The 14431-nt window shown below is 33.7% G+C and overlaps 3 protein-coding genes across 3 annotated transcripts; 2 read left to right on the plus strand and 1 right to left on the minus strand.

The window, feature by feature from the left end:
• Window positions 1-861: 861 nt before the first annotated feature.
• On the minus strand, window positions 862-2905 carry LOC145088456 (small ribosomal subunit protein eS6-like). The gene is made up of 6 exons (XM_079026814.1): window positions 2752-2905; window positions 2603-2667; window positions 1910-1967; window positions 1717-1825; window positions 1357-1629; window positions 862-1263 (listed from the first exon to the last, which is right to left on the minus strand). The coding sequence occupies exons 1-6, from the start codon at window positions 2755-2757 to the stop codon at window positions 1025-1027; spliced, it is 750 nt and encodes a 249-aa protein (XP_078882940.1). The 5' UTR covers window positions 2758-2905; the 3' UTR covers window positions 862-1024.
• A 5445-nt stretch (window positions 2906-8350) lies between these two features.
• On the plus strand, window positions 8351-9222 carry MEE60 (maternal effect embryo arrest 60). The gene has a single exon (XM_079026817.1). The coding sequence runs from the start codon at window positions 8582-8584 to the stop codon at window positions 9137-9139; it is 558 nt and encodes a 185-aa protein (XP_078882943.1). The 5' UTR covers window positions 8351-8581; the 3' UTR covers window positions 9140-9222.
• A 368-nt stretch (window positions 9223-9590) lies between these two features.
• Window positions 9591-10362, plus strand: LOC145088459 (uncharacterized). The gene is made up of 2 exons (XM_079026818.1): window positions 9591-9984; window positions 10080-10362. The coding sequence occupies exons 1-2, from the start codon at window positions 9645-9647 to the stop codon at window positions 10094-10096; spliced, it is 357 nt and encodes a 118-aa protein (XP_078882944.1). The 5' UTR covers window positions 9591-9644; the 3' UTR covers window positions 10097-10362.
• Window positions 10363-14431: the final 4069 nt, after the last annotated feature.

Genomic DNA, 14431 nt, shown 5'->3' on the forward strand with positions numbered 1-14431 from the left:
CCAAACTGGGTGAGTTTTTGTGGCCAACCAACCAGTGTTTTAGTCACCAATGAGAGTAGTCTTACAAGGTTACCGTTCATTTGGTTTTACTATTTCCAAACCAAAAATTGATAAATTCATATCACACTACCATCTTTACAGAATATAATACAAGATGCAAAATAACCATTTATCTGGAAATAGCGATTTTATGCCAAACAGAAAATGTTGAGGAGCATAGAGTTGTAAAACCATGGCTTGTTTCCTCAACTGTAAAAGATACCTAACACCAAATAAACAACTTTTGTAATCTTAGAAGAAAATATTGATCAATTTTTAATATATAATTTTGTAGATTACTAGTGCTATACTCACCATAGGCAAAATACAACATGCAAGTTCATCAAGTGTTTGTGAAGTGGACTCACATTTCCAAGTAAACATGAACAGTCTTCTGCCCCATGTGAAAACCATTCAGCCTTAACTAAACTATAATAACAAATTAAACCTGATGAGATTATTGATTAAAATATAGAGATTTACTTTTCCTTTCCAATCATTTTCAACATCTTTATGCCAATCATGACACGATAGTATTTCAGCAGAAGAGCTGAGTTTTTTGCACACAGTGGCTTATGAGTTCCCGAATGTTAACCAGTTTATGTCTGGACATGTCAGCATCTAACAAAAAGAAGAGAAATACAGAAATGCAATAGGAGGGAGGAGGGTAGTGGGTACCTAACCTTGCTAAAGCAATGAAGTGTCTCTTTGACTACTAATTAAACTTGAAACAAAAGGTATTTCTGGATTAACAGCCATGGAATCATTAAGAGTTGCTTTGTTAAGTATTGTATCAGTCATCATGACAAAAAAAAAAAACAATTGGTACAAAAGGATATTATAACATTAAAATGTAATGTAAACAACCATATCTTAAAATCATAAAGAGTTGAATAAGATCAAAAAGACAACAAAACTAATGTCTGAACCACTATCACAAAAACCAATCAAGATTCAACACCCATAAACATAAGTTCAAAAAACCCTAAGCAACAATGGAAGGCTTAGAAGCAGATGAAAGCCTGGACCTCTTTTTAGCAAGACTCTCACTTCGCTTTTCCCTTTGCTCCTTGAGCCTGCTTGCAAGAAGCTTCTGGTAATCTGCAGCCTCTGATTTGGCCTTTGCAATCCTCTTCTTCTTGTCAGCAATTCTCGCCCTCTTCCTTTGAAGTGTAAGTGGTGTCACCAACCTCTGTATCTTAGGAGCCTTGCTCACCTCCTTACCTGTATGTATCAAAAATTACCATTACACCCTCCAATCAATGATTCATTCTACTATATACCCTTTTGCAAGAGACATAAAAATCAAAGGCTTACCAGCTTTGTTTGTGAAGGTTCTGCGATAGGTGTTGACATACTTCCTGACATCATCTTCTTTTGAGAGATTGAAAAGCTTGCGGATCTTTGATGCTCTTTTGGGTCCCCTCATCCTTGGCTTCTCAACATCGGTCAGTCCGGGCAGGTCATTGTCACCCTTCTTCACAATCACCAAATTCAAGACAGACAGATCTTGGCTCACAATGCACCCTCGCACAGACTTCCTCCTGCGTTCACCATTACGCCTTCCATACCCCCTGAAGCAAGGAGTACCTAGATAGGGGCAAAAAAGTCATTTACTTAATATCAAAGCAAATTGATCAAAGTATATAAAGTTAAAAGACTTTAACACAAACCAACCTCGGACAAGTAAAAGACGAACACGCCCTGGAGTCAGCACTCCTTGCTTCATTGGGAAACCTTGTTTGTCACATCCTCCCATGATCTTGAAAACGTATCCCTTAAACTCCTGTTCATCAAAAAAGTATAGAAGTTGAATATCTAGTTATTGGTTTAATCAGATTTTAGTAATACAAAGTATAGATGGATATACCTCTCCAAGTGCATCTCCATTGACTTCCTGGGAGATCCTCTTGTCATAAAAAGCACGACTGTATAATTTTTGTTAAAGCAATAACTGTCAGTCATCTCAATGATCAAAAGACCATAACTTTCAAAGTATAAAAAGAATGAATGCAAGGAACTTAACACTGTAATCAAGTTTTTTTTTGAAAGAACAAAAAGCATAAAAACGTCCAGCTTTATCAAATACATGTAGTGGAAACAAAACAGAAATAACAGCTAGGATTCCAAATCAATGCTCGAAACCAGACATCAATAAGAACTGTAAAAAATGAAATATCAATGCATACAAAAGATAGCCAACTGCAATTCCTATTTCTTTTGGATAAAGAGAACATGTGTTTAACATGATCAGGGTAAATCATCAAAAAATGAGATATTGTTCGATGTAGAGAAGGGATTTCATTTTTTAGAAGGATCACTAGACATGTTCTCGAAATCTATTTGCACGCTAAACCAGGAATCTGTCATTTCTACAGCTAGAGCCAGAGATTAACGAGTACAACTATCTACAGCAAGAGTAAGACAACTAGGTTAACATTCAACAGAATTGCTACGAATAAAACAGAACTACTGGAGTCAATGCCAGCAATTCTCTATCAAATATCAATTTGTGAAGTTGTACGAGTCTAAAAAACAAGTAACAAATAAGAAAAGAGCTTACAGCTTTTGGTCATCGTCAATTTCGAGTTTCTTCTGGCATCCAGTAGTTGGATTTGCAATGTTGAACTAAAAAAATCATCACAAGTACAGTCACAAAACTACGCATATATAATTATGGATGTGATGAAATCAGGTTTGAAGACATGGTACCTTCATCTTCGGACAAGGAGGAGGAAGCCGCCGCGAAGATGATTTGGAAACAACGTTTCTTCGTTTCTTGATGAATTAGGGTTTTTGAACGTTGTTTAAAGCGTTTTTATATCCGGTGTATAATTTGCTTGATTGGGTTATTGGGCTTTTCTGCACATGGATCAAGTCATCAAACATTCAACGATTTTTTTTTTTCAAATTGATTACTATTATACTATATTAGCTACAAAATTCATGTATTATATGAGTTTATTTAAAAGAAAAATTATATATAAAGTTCTAAACATTTAAAAGTTTGAATTTATAAGAAAATTAGAAAATATTTAATTATTAAAATTAATGTGTTTTTTTTTTTTAAATTTAAACAAATAATTTACATAAATAAACAAAGGAAACTAATTAAGTTTAATTTATAAATTTAAAATTAAAAGGAAAGTCAATTAATGAAATTGATATGCATTTATTATAATTATTACATTTAATTATTATGTAGAATTTGATAAAATAAAAAAAACCACAAAATGTCATGTGGAAAAAATTTAATTGAAAATAACCACAAAATGTCATGGCCAAATCAATAAGAGTATGACATGTGGCAGAAAATGTGTTTTATTTACTAGGTGTGAAACCCGTGTATTACACGGGTTGATTAAAAAAGTTAAATATAAGGTGTAGACATTAAGTATTTTCTAAAATAAAATTTTGAAATAAATATAAATGAAATGATCAATAAGTAATTCAATTTATATTAATAAAAAAATATTATCATGTTTTAAATAATCATGCTGAATATGAATGTATAAAAAGTTAAGTATTTTTTAAAGTAAACCACAAGGACCATTTATGTAATTTGTCTAAATTAATCTATACTAATAAAACTAATTAATATAAATTCATAAATAGAATTCATTAATATATTAATAGAAATAATAATTCACAAATGGAAGGTTTACTATGTACATTAATTCACATTAATTACTATGAGATGTCATTTAATATGTGGAAATTTAATATTAATGAAAAAGAAAATACAAAAATGACAAGTGGAAAAAATATAATTTTAAAATTCTAAGAAAATGACATGTGTCAAATTCAATAAGAAGTTGACATTTGGCAAAATTATCTTTATTTATTCGGATAGATTAGTATAGATATTAAAATTCTCCATTCTTAGCTACAGTAAAGTGGCTAAGGGATGACAAAAATGGTCCTTTAAGTATTCATTTTGTTGCAGTTTGGGATTTGTACTGAGGGAATGACAAAAATGATCCTTTAACTATACCTTTTGTTGCAGTAATGTTCCTTACCATTTTGTCATAATTCACCCATTTCTTTTTAGGAAATACAGGCTACGGCTACAGTACCTGACTCCAGGTACTGTTCATCGTGTAACCGGTCACTGTTCATTGGGTTAACCGCTACACCGCCTCAAATATCTCGACGACCATCTTTTCTACTCCCTCATTCTCATCGTTACCGACTACTGCTTGCCTTCTCCATTGTTTCATAAAAAGTAGTTGACGTCTTCAGCTATTGGTGATCCCGCTTCAAGATCTTCCTCGCTATCTCTTTCTATAAACCCTTCGTCTCCATCGTGATGGTCCCTTTGTTTGTTTGATTTTGTCTCTTTTGTGGTTGATCTTTACAGATGGGTATTTTATGTCATTTTCTATAACATTGGTTGGCACGTGTTTTTCTGTATTTCTTCACCGCTTTGCGATCCAATCAGATTCCAATTAGTGGTAGTCTTTTGCTCCCCTTTCTCATCGAAATACTCACAAATATAATAATACATAACTATCTAAACAACTCTAATTTGTAATGGTTAATAAAAATAATAATACATAACTATCTAAACAACTCTAATTTGTAATAAGTTTGTTGATAATAATTGTAAGTATATATTATAAGTTTCAAGCTATAAATTTTCATTATCAATAAAAAAGTATAAGCATATTATTGTTTGAGATAATGACTTAAAAAAGTAATATATTTTTTGATTTGTACACATTAGGCATTGATTTTTTTCGTCTACATTTACCCCTTTAACTTGTTAAACTGTTCACGTTCAGTCCTTATGACCGGTTACTCCAGGTTAGCCGGGAAAATGACTTAATAGGGTAATATATTTTTCATTTTGTACACATTTCCTTAATATTTTTGTACACATTTAGTCCTTAATATTTTTTTGTTTCAAAATAAGTCATTTGTGTTTTTGTACTCATTCAATACTTATGAATAATTTCTTTAGGTTTCTCTCACGACATCTTACGTGGGACAATCATTGATGAAGTGTGTGCGGCTGTTGATGTTTATGTGTAACGTCTCATTTTCACAACCAAAAAATTTCATTTTTAAATAACGCAAAACTCCCTAATTATAAATCCATTATTAAGAAAAAATGTTTGTTCCAAAATTTATCGAAATCAGAGTAATATAAGAAACGTGGAATCCTTAATACTGTTGATGAGTGTGTATAGTCATGTCTTCGCCTTCCCACGATCAACCATAAAACCTGAAAACATCAACAACTATGCAAGCACAAAGTTAAGTGAGTTTCCCCCAAACGTATTATCATGCATAACAAAGTTAAGCACAAAATAGATGATATAACAAACGTATTATCATGCATAACAGACCCACATTCATCAGATTGGAATATCTTGGCCCAATCAGTCATCCGACTGGAATGCCAACACACAACATGTCCAATCGGTCATCGGACTGGAATACTCAGGGTTTGTCGGCATGCCGTCTTAACCCAACCGCTCTTCTCGAGCCTCCGTGTCTACAACTTACAGCTGATCTGCACCAGGTATTTTGGCCTACAATATATAGCAGGTCCACCTCAACCTATCTCGCCACCAAATGGCTATCCCACTTAAGATGTGAGAAAAGCCTAAAGAAATCATTTATAAATGTTGAATGAGTATAAAAACAAAAATTACTTATTTTGCAACAAAAAAAAAAATTAAGGACTAAATGTGTACAAAAATATTAAGGACTAAATGTGTACAAAGTGAGAAATATATTACCCTATTAAGTCCTTTTTACCGGCTAACCTGGAGTAGCCGATCATAAGGACTAAATGTGTAGAGGTTAACAAGTTGAAGGGGTAAATGTGGACGAAAAAAAAAGTCAGTGACTAAATGTGTACAAATCAGAAAATATATTACCATTTTAAGTCATTATACCTTATTGTTTTCATTTTTTGTTATTATTGGTAAATCTATAACATATTATCTTTATTTTTTCTTTAAAATATCAAAAATTTAAAAATACGCCGAGTTACACCAACTTTTAAATTATTTTTTCTTTGAAGTTTTGAAATTTATGAGCCCGATTTACAATTTACGTTTTTGAATAAAAAGATTACCTAAACAATCAAATTAACAAATTAATTTTCTTTATTATGACATCCAGATTAATAAAATGTCATTTGTAATTTTCAATTTTTCATTGTGCATCCCTTTTTAACCTCATATATGTTAGACATATTTTCAAATGTTGATTAATGATATAACGTTAGTGGACCTTTTAGGAACCACTACCTTTATATATCCCTATTTAAATCAAAATAACACATAAACAAAAGTGTTTGTTTTTATTGGAAATTGTTCCTTGCATGCATACATGTAAGCTTGTGTACATAATTTAAATTGTTCATGCAACTCTTGGCTTTTAAGAGACAACTGAACTCTAATTTTCACGTGTTTCCATAAGTGTGATATGTTAGATATATGTAGACATCTCTCATTGGAGTGTTGGACATGCCATATTATTGTTCTTAACAGTGCTTTAATTTGTCTCATTCTTATAAGAACATGGTTATATATAATCATTGAGGTCTTGTTAAACTACAACTTACTATTGATCTTGACATTCAAGTCTCTATGTTATTCTTAGTTCTATATGAAATTTGGAGCTCTCCAAATAATCACGTTCTCAAACTAAGCGCATAACATATCATTTATGGTAGACTTATCTACTTACATTATCCAATATGGTATTAATTACATGTTACATTTGTGTGACCGTCCAAACGAGGTCACACATCTTGAAATATTTTTGGATCTAATGATTGAACGTTGTTTAGACAAATGCCTATATCAATGTTTATCAACCATAAACCTTAATTCTAGCACTTAGGTGCCTGCATAATCTAGTTAAAATAATGTATTTTGGGAAGAATGTGTTGATAATAGGGATGAAAATGGGTTCAAACCCGGATCGGATAGACCCGGACCTGGAAATTCTGGAACCGGTTAATGGGATTTTGTAGAACCGGAAACCGGACCGATATATAGGAACCGGTTCCGGGTAAAGTGGGTCTAGAACCGGAAAACCCGGAAACATCAAAGTGGGTAGGTTGGAACCGGATAAAGTGGGTTTAGAACCGGAAAAACCGGAATTTTTTGGTAATTACTTAATACTTAGTGGGTTGAACTTTGAAAATTTTCATATTGATATCCCGGCTTTGGGGGATTGTAACTCATTGAATATGAAACCAAAATTAACAAAATTATAATAAAAAATCATGTACAAACTCTAAAATACACTTTGGAAAAAACCTTATGTCAATCCGACTTTAAACGAATGTGATATGCATGTGTTAACATTTTCACATAATACAAAGTACATAAACAAATAGCTGAAAAGTTGAAATTTTTCAGTTTTGATATCCCGACTTTGGAGGACTATAAATTATTGAATGTTAAACCAATAATGATAAAATTATAGTCTAAAATCATGTATAAACTGTAAACTACAAGTTGGAAGAAACCACATGTCAATCCAACTTGAAATGAATTAGATATGTATGTTTTAAAACTTTCACCGAATACAAAAAAACTGAAAAATTAAAAACTTTCAGCTTTGATATATCGACTTTGGGGGACTGTAAGTCAATGAATATAAAACTAAAAATGACAAATTTATAGACTAAAATCATATACAAACTCTAAACCACATGTTGGAAAAAACCGTATGTCAATCGGAGTTGAAATGAATGATATATGCATCTTTTAAACGTTTCACAATAAACCGGTTCCGGTTCCAAAAACTGGTTCCGGTTTTTAGACCCGGTTTACCCGGACCCGATGGACCCGAACCCGGATTACCCGAAACCCGGATAAAGCCAATTTTTGAACCCTTTAACGGTTCCGGTTTCGGTCTGATTTTCTGGTTCTAAATCTCAATAATATACACCTTTGAGATAAAAAAAGATTTGTATGATCTATATCTCATATTAATTTGGGATAACCTACAATGCTTCCACTAGCTTTCATTTCTATCACTTTGGATTCTTCTTTGTAGGCTTTGTGGAATACCAATGTTAGTATTGTTTTAGTACTTTTATTTTGAACAAGTTTTCATCTTTCAATTTATTCAACATTAGTATCCATATAAGTATTTTCAAGTGTTTTTTTCTTTTACATCGTTTCATCATTTTTGTTGGAAACACCCAAAACTTTTTAGCCTCTCATTTCTTCATTAAAAAAAATGTTAAAAGGTTCGAACAACAAAGAACTTCTACAATACCGAAAAAAAAAACAATTTAAACTTGATATTAGAGAGAAGTAAAGGGACCATTTATCAAGTTTCGTCTTTATTCTATTCGACCCGTTTGAGCTGAAATTGGAGCAGTTACTTGGGCTGCCGACGATGGACTCAATCTGCTAGACTGATTACTCCACCGACATCGGCCTTTCAGACGTCGAGAAAAGCACTTCCTTGACGAAACACACCACAGTCACTTTGTTCCCCTAAATCGGAGCCGGTAATCTACATTCTTCCCCTTCTTCTCTAGATTCACTCCGGGAAATCAGCAATGAACGTCGAAGAGGGAAGAGCCAGCAGATTCGGCACTACGATCCACATAACAGCCCTCGACGGGATCGTCAATGTGAACTCATTATTCACTCTGGCGGTTTTCATCGGGTTAGCTTGGCAGCCCACCGATCCAAGCAATAGTCTCGTCGTTGACCCAAAATGCGTGGCTGGCCCAAAGATAGCCGAGGACCTCATCTGCTTCCATGTCTACTCCTTCAGCTCCTTCCTCTTCTCCAGCCTTGTTGCTTTGAGCCTCAAACAAGCCATCCGGATCGCCAAAACCTCGTGCGAGACTCGCCACCTAATGATCTTCAGTTTTGACATGTGTCATATTAACAAGAACGCTCTCCGGGTCGGGTATTTAATTTCTGCAGTGGGTTCGGTTTGTGGGTGTGGATTCTTGATGATGGCTCTTGTCAATGTGGCTCAGATCAAGCTTGGGACTTTAGGGTGTGGGAGTTCGCATACTTATGCTGCTGTAATTCCTCTTCTGACTTTTGTTCCTTTGGGGCTTTTGACATATGTTTTCTTTGTCTTGTTTGCTTTCACTCGTTAAATCATATAATTTGATATCTGAATGGTTATAACTTATAATTATGTTTGAATTTTAATTTTTAATATTAGATGTTTTTGTTGCAATCTTGGAGACCCAACTGAGATCATGCTTTGTCACTATTACGACATCTGCATTCAGTTTGCTTTCGGTGATAAATTAATCATACAAGTTCTTAGTGATATGGGTTTGGTGAATTGGGGTTTTTTCGAAATAACATGTCGACTCTCTTTTTTAGAATGACACCTGTTTAGTTAACAATACCGTTCTTCTTGCTGAATGATTGTTCTAACATAATGGACTCTAATATTTAGTTCAATTTTAATTGATGTTAGTGTAGTGGTGCAACAAAAAAATGATGAGTTCTTGATGGTGTTTCCTCCATTAATTAAAGATAGTGTAAACTACGTGTAAGCAACTTTTAAAACCAGTATAAAATCCTATGAATCCACAAGTGATTCCTGCATTCTGCTAGAGAATAGAGATACAAAAAACTTAAAAACAGAAAATGGAAGCTTCAATGAAAAACATCTGCCTGTTGGGTTTTGTTGTGGCTCTTGTGATTGCTGGTTTTGGTGAAGTAAACGGAGCAGGTGAGTGTGGGAGAGCAAACCCTGATATGGAAGCTTTCAAGCTCGCACCATGTGCATCAGCTGCACAAGATGAGAACGCGTCTGTTTCTTCCAGTTGCTGTGCTCAGGTGAAGAAGCTAGGGCAAAACCCTAAATGCCTCTGCGCAGTTATGCTGTCTAATACTGCCAAAAGTTCAGGAATCAAACCTGAAATTGCCATGACCATTCCAAAACGATGCAATATTGCTGATCGTCCTGTTGGTTATCAATGTGGAGGTTGCTTAATTTCATTCATTTTTACTGGTTTTACTAATTGACTAACCTATTTGATCGTTCATTACTCTGACATAGTTGTACGTTGTGCTATGCAGCTTATACGTTGCCTTGAAAGCTTGAAGAATGAAGCTACTGGTTTTCATGGAAGTTAATGTGATGTTTGAAATGAAAGATGTACCAGTGAGTTTGAAGTGTGTGTCTTGGCTAGTCCTTTGTAGCTAAGGGTTTCTGCTCATGTGTTTAGTAAATAAATTACTGGTAGTTTGATTGTGATTTGAATAACTTCCATGTTCTTGTTTTTCTTTTTCTTGTGTTGACCTTTTATTTGGTCAACAGTTGTGTAACTTAAAAAGGCAATGCAATTTGGTATTTTGATTAGGCATGTTTTGATACTATAAGATTGTGGAATCTGGTTCTTGACAGCTATTTAAGTTGACTAGTTCGAGTTAAAAGAAGATACCATGCTCTGTTCCAAAAAAAAGAAGAAGATACCATGCTAGATAGTTCATCTTATGGCACATCATGATCATGCATGCCAATGTTGTTATATATTCAAGCCCAACAAAGACTGGTGTTGGTGGGGTCTATTGATTATTGTAGCATGAAAATGAAATTGGATTCATATAAAAATCATACATGATCATGTAGATTCCATTAATCAAGTTTAAAATTTACTGAAGCAAGGTTTGACTTTGTTTCACTTGAAGATGCCATTGACTAAGATATTTTTAAGTATATATGTCTAGTTATGATAATTCAGTGCAATCCTTTTAGTCTTTATGGCCACCATTCCACCAATGACCAATGCATAATTTGGCTTTTAATCCACTCTTGACTTAGCATGGTTGCTAAGTTGGCCTTAATGGATTTGGATCGGTAGCCATTGAACTTGAACCGTCCGATAGGAAAACACAATCTTATTTATTTACCTTTTTTTTAAATATGTTTTATTAAATTTTGTAGAGTTCAATGAAATTTATAATTATATAGTGAAGTTGTATAAAAAGAAAATCATTGATATGTCAATCCATTAAACTTGATAAAGTTGGATACATCCTAGATGCCTTTATTAAGCATATGACTTAAGGACCGTTTGATAGGTGTTGACTGAAGGAGATCTAACTCGTATAACACCTAATAAGAAATATATTAGAGATTATTTGACCGAGTTCTCTTATCAGACACAATAGAAAACATATCAAACAACCCTTTAGTTTACTCGGCTTATAGGTTAATTTCTGAACCACCATATAAGTATTGTTTCCCTCTTTTTGGCTTGATCATCATTTGCTTTTATAAATAGTTAACAAATACCAAATTTAACACTTCTTTTTTGAATTATTTTGTAATTTATAACCATTTAATCATATTGATCCGTCATCATATAATCTGATTGGTGATTTATCGCTGTGGCCGACAAGTCTTGATCGCCATTAATATAAAAAGATTTTTTTCTTAATTTTCCTGAACGAAAACATTCATAAAACGAAATCTTTTTAAGAATTAATCATTGAAAGTTCAACAATGATAAAAGTTTAACTGATGTGAAAATCCTTAGGAACTAACTATTAGTGATTTTAGTGTCTCCATGTCATTTTATGTAATCGGAAGTAACATATGAGCTAAGAGACTTCATAATTTGTACTCTAATATATGTACGGGGTTGTGCGGAGTGCACATATGTATAAGATCGAATTAGAAGTCGGTTTGACGACAAGTCGGGGGATCTTTTGTGCTCATAGTTGCGTTTTTTGTATTGGCTCATGAGGCTTAGAGAACATCTTTGTCCCTGGTGGATCTTCATGGTGTTCTATTGACTTGCACAATTTTACGAAATTAAGTTTGGTGTTTTATTGACTCCCCTCTCATTTTGAAATTCGTTAGGTTTGGAAACCCTAAATCCTCATTAAAATCCGGATTACCCTGACTTGCTTCAAAAGCAACCCATGACGGCCAATCCTAAGAGGCAAACCCTAATCTCGTCTATTATATAAACAAATCTTCTTTTTGAGAAGAGGGACACGAAAATTATTAGCTCTTTTTTTCTTCAAACAAACATAAAATCCTTCTAGCAATTTGGCTTACGATTTTTGAGCCTAGAATCGTAAGTGTCCTCTTGGATTATCCTAGGCTGAATTTTCTTGCAACCCAGGTATAGGGTAGAAATATCAGTTCCGAAAGTGTTCACACGATCCAAGTGGTATGCAACAACTGAAGACGAGTGGTACACAGATCAGCCAAGGGGAGTAAAAAAAGGCAGCAATGCTCATCTGGAGTCTCAAATTTCTGATCTAACGAAAGCTATTTTATTATTACAAATGAAAAAGCAGCTGCAAAGAAATAATGTGGAATCTGCTTGAAGACTGAACACCAAACAAATATGTTTCCACTATTGCAAGAGGATGTGGCTCCAGTAAAAGTTGTCGGAGGATATCAGCAACAAAAAAAAACTTTAATCAGACTCCAAATTTTTCTCAGAACAATTATTAGCAAAGACAACAAATTCAACATCCTTTGGGTTTTCAGCAACAACCGAATTATCAGTAGAACTTTCAGAATAATCAGTAGCAAAATTATCAAAATTTTCAGAATCAGTCTTCAAATCAGCAACCCAGTAGTTCCAATGTGGCCTTAGAAGATATTGTAAAAAGTCTTGCCACGAGCACACAAACATTCCAGAACGAAACTAGAGCTAGTATCAAGAATCTGGAACAACATGTGTCTCAACTTGCTACTTGTGTGGGTCGTCTGGAATCTCAAGGAAAGTTACTGGGGCACACTCAAAACAATCTAAAGCACAATGTGAGTGTTATTTCCTTGAGAAGTAGGAAAAGATATGAAGGCCCACGCGTATCTAAACCAGAAAAAGAAGCTGAAGAAGAATATGAAGAAGTTTTGGTTGAAAAGGATGATAGGTTTTATAGTTACCAAAAATCATATTTTTGGCAGAAAACCTAAAACCCTAAGTTCGTATACACCCTAAAGGATCTATGTTCTCATTGTGATATGTAAATAAAAGTTTGAATTTAAGAACCCTAAAATTCATTGATATTTTCGATTTAGGAGAAGGGATAATAGAAAATATACTTTTTAGTTTATTATTGTAAATAAGCTAGTAACCCTTCTTTGCAGAGCTTCAGAAAGCCAACACTAGAAATCTCGTGCCTCTGATGGCTCACATCCAAACCCTAGCAGTTGGAGGCTATTGAAGATAAAGGAGTAGAAGAAATAATTTTTGGCTCTAAGAGGCTCCTTGGAAGAGTGAAAACCAAAAACCTATGCCTTGGGGTATTTATATGGCTTAAGGAGGTGCATAAAAGACATGTTTCCTTTTGGATAACTCTAACCCTTTTGTTTTCCCCCCAAGCAACCCTAAGCATCTTATAACTCCAAGAAAACTCCTTAATCCCCTATAGAACAGTCCCCTCTCCTAGAGAGGTTTTAGAATCAATCAATATTCAAATTTTGGACATTGTCACTTTTAGTCCTTCTACTTTTAATTAATCCAATTAATTCCAATTAATTTCTGATTAATTCTTAATTAAATAATATAATTTCGAATTAATATATTTTTCTCAAAACATATTAATAAATTATTTATTTTGATTTCTAATTGATTTATTAATCATATAATAAGTTAATAAATTAGTCTCTCTCTCTCTCTCTCCAAATAACATTCCAGTCTCTTACTAGGTTTGAGGGCAACCCAAAAGGACTTTGCTAATAATAATTTAGTTAATGGATTAGACACCTAATCCAATAGTCTCCCACTTGGATAAGTCTATAACTAAATTACAACTTCCAAATTAAAAAACAGAGTGTGCTTTCCAAAGCAACTACCGAACTCCGAACTAAACAAACATTGGTCCTTAGATAAGGGACCCAATATTCCTCTATTCTACTAGATATCATACATACATGAGACATGGATTAGAATCAATCTTATTGTCCAATTTTTGTTTATTCATTTATGATTTGTGATGACGACATAAGATTTCAAATTGAACACATCAATTGAGTCCTGGTTGGACCCAACACTATAAGTCAACACCAAATCATCGAGAGGCCTAAATATATCTCTTTTCCTATTAGGGAAAAAGGAACGAATAAAATTTGACTTATATGCTTGTATCCTTTACTCACCATGTCACACCCCCAAACCGGAACGACGGAAACGTTCGGGGGCGGAGGACGTCATGTTCAGTGTCATAACCATAGTGAAGAAAGTAAACACAACCATCATACATATAATTTAAAAGGTTACATCGTTGCAAAATACATGTTTCCAAATAAATTACATATGATGTCAAAATAGTTCAAAAGAAATCTACGCCTTAGCGTCTTGCCTTCAAAAAGTCTTGTGGTTACCCGTAATACTGATTACCTGAGAATACAAGTTGTTTTTGAAAGAGTGTCATCATTAAAGCTGGTGAGTTCATAAGGAATT

Source organism: Lactuca serriola, chromosome 2, assembly GCF_051521515.1.
Source record: "Lactuca serriola cultivar US96UC23 chromosome 2, Lser_US96UC23_V15, whole genome shotgun sequence".
NCBI classification, from domain to species: domain Eukaryota; kingdom Viridiplantae; phylum Streptophyta; class Magnoliopsida; order Asterales; family Asteraceae; genus Lactuca; species Lactuca serriola.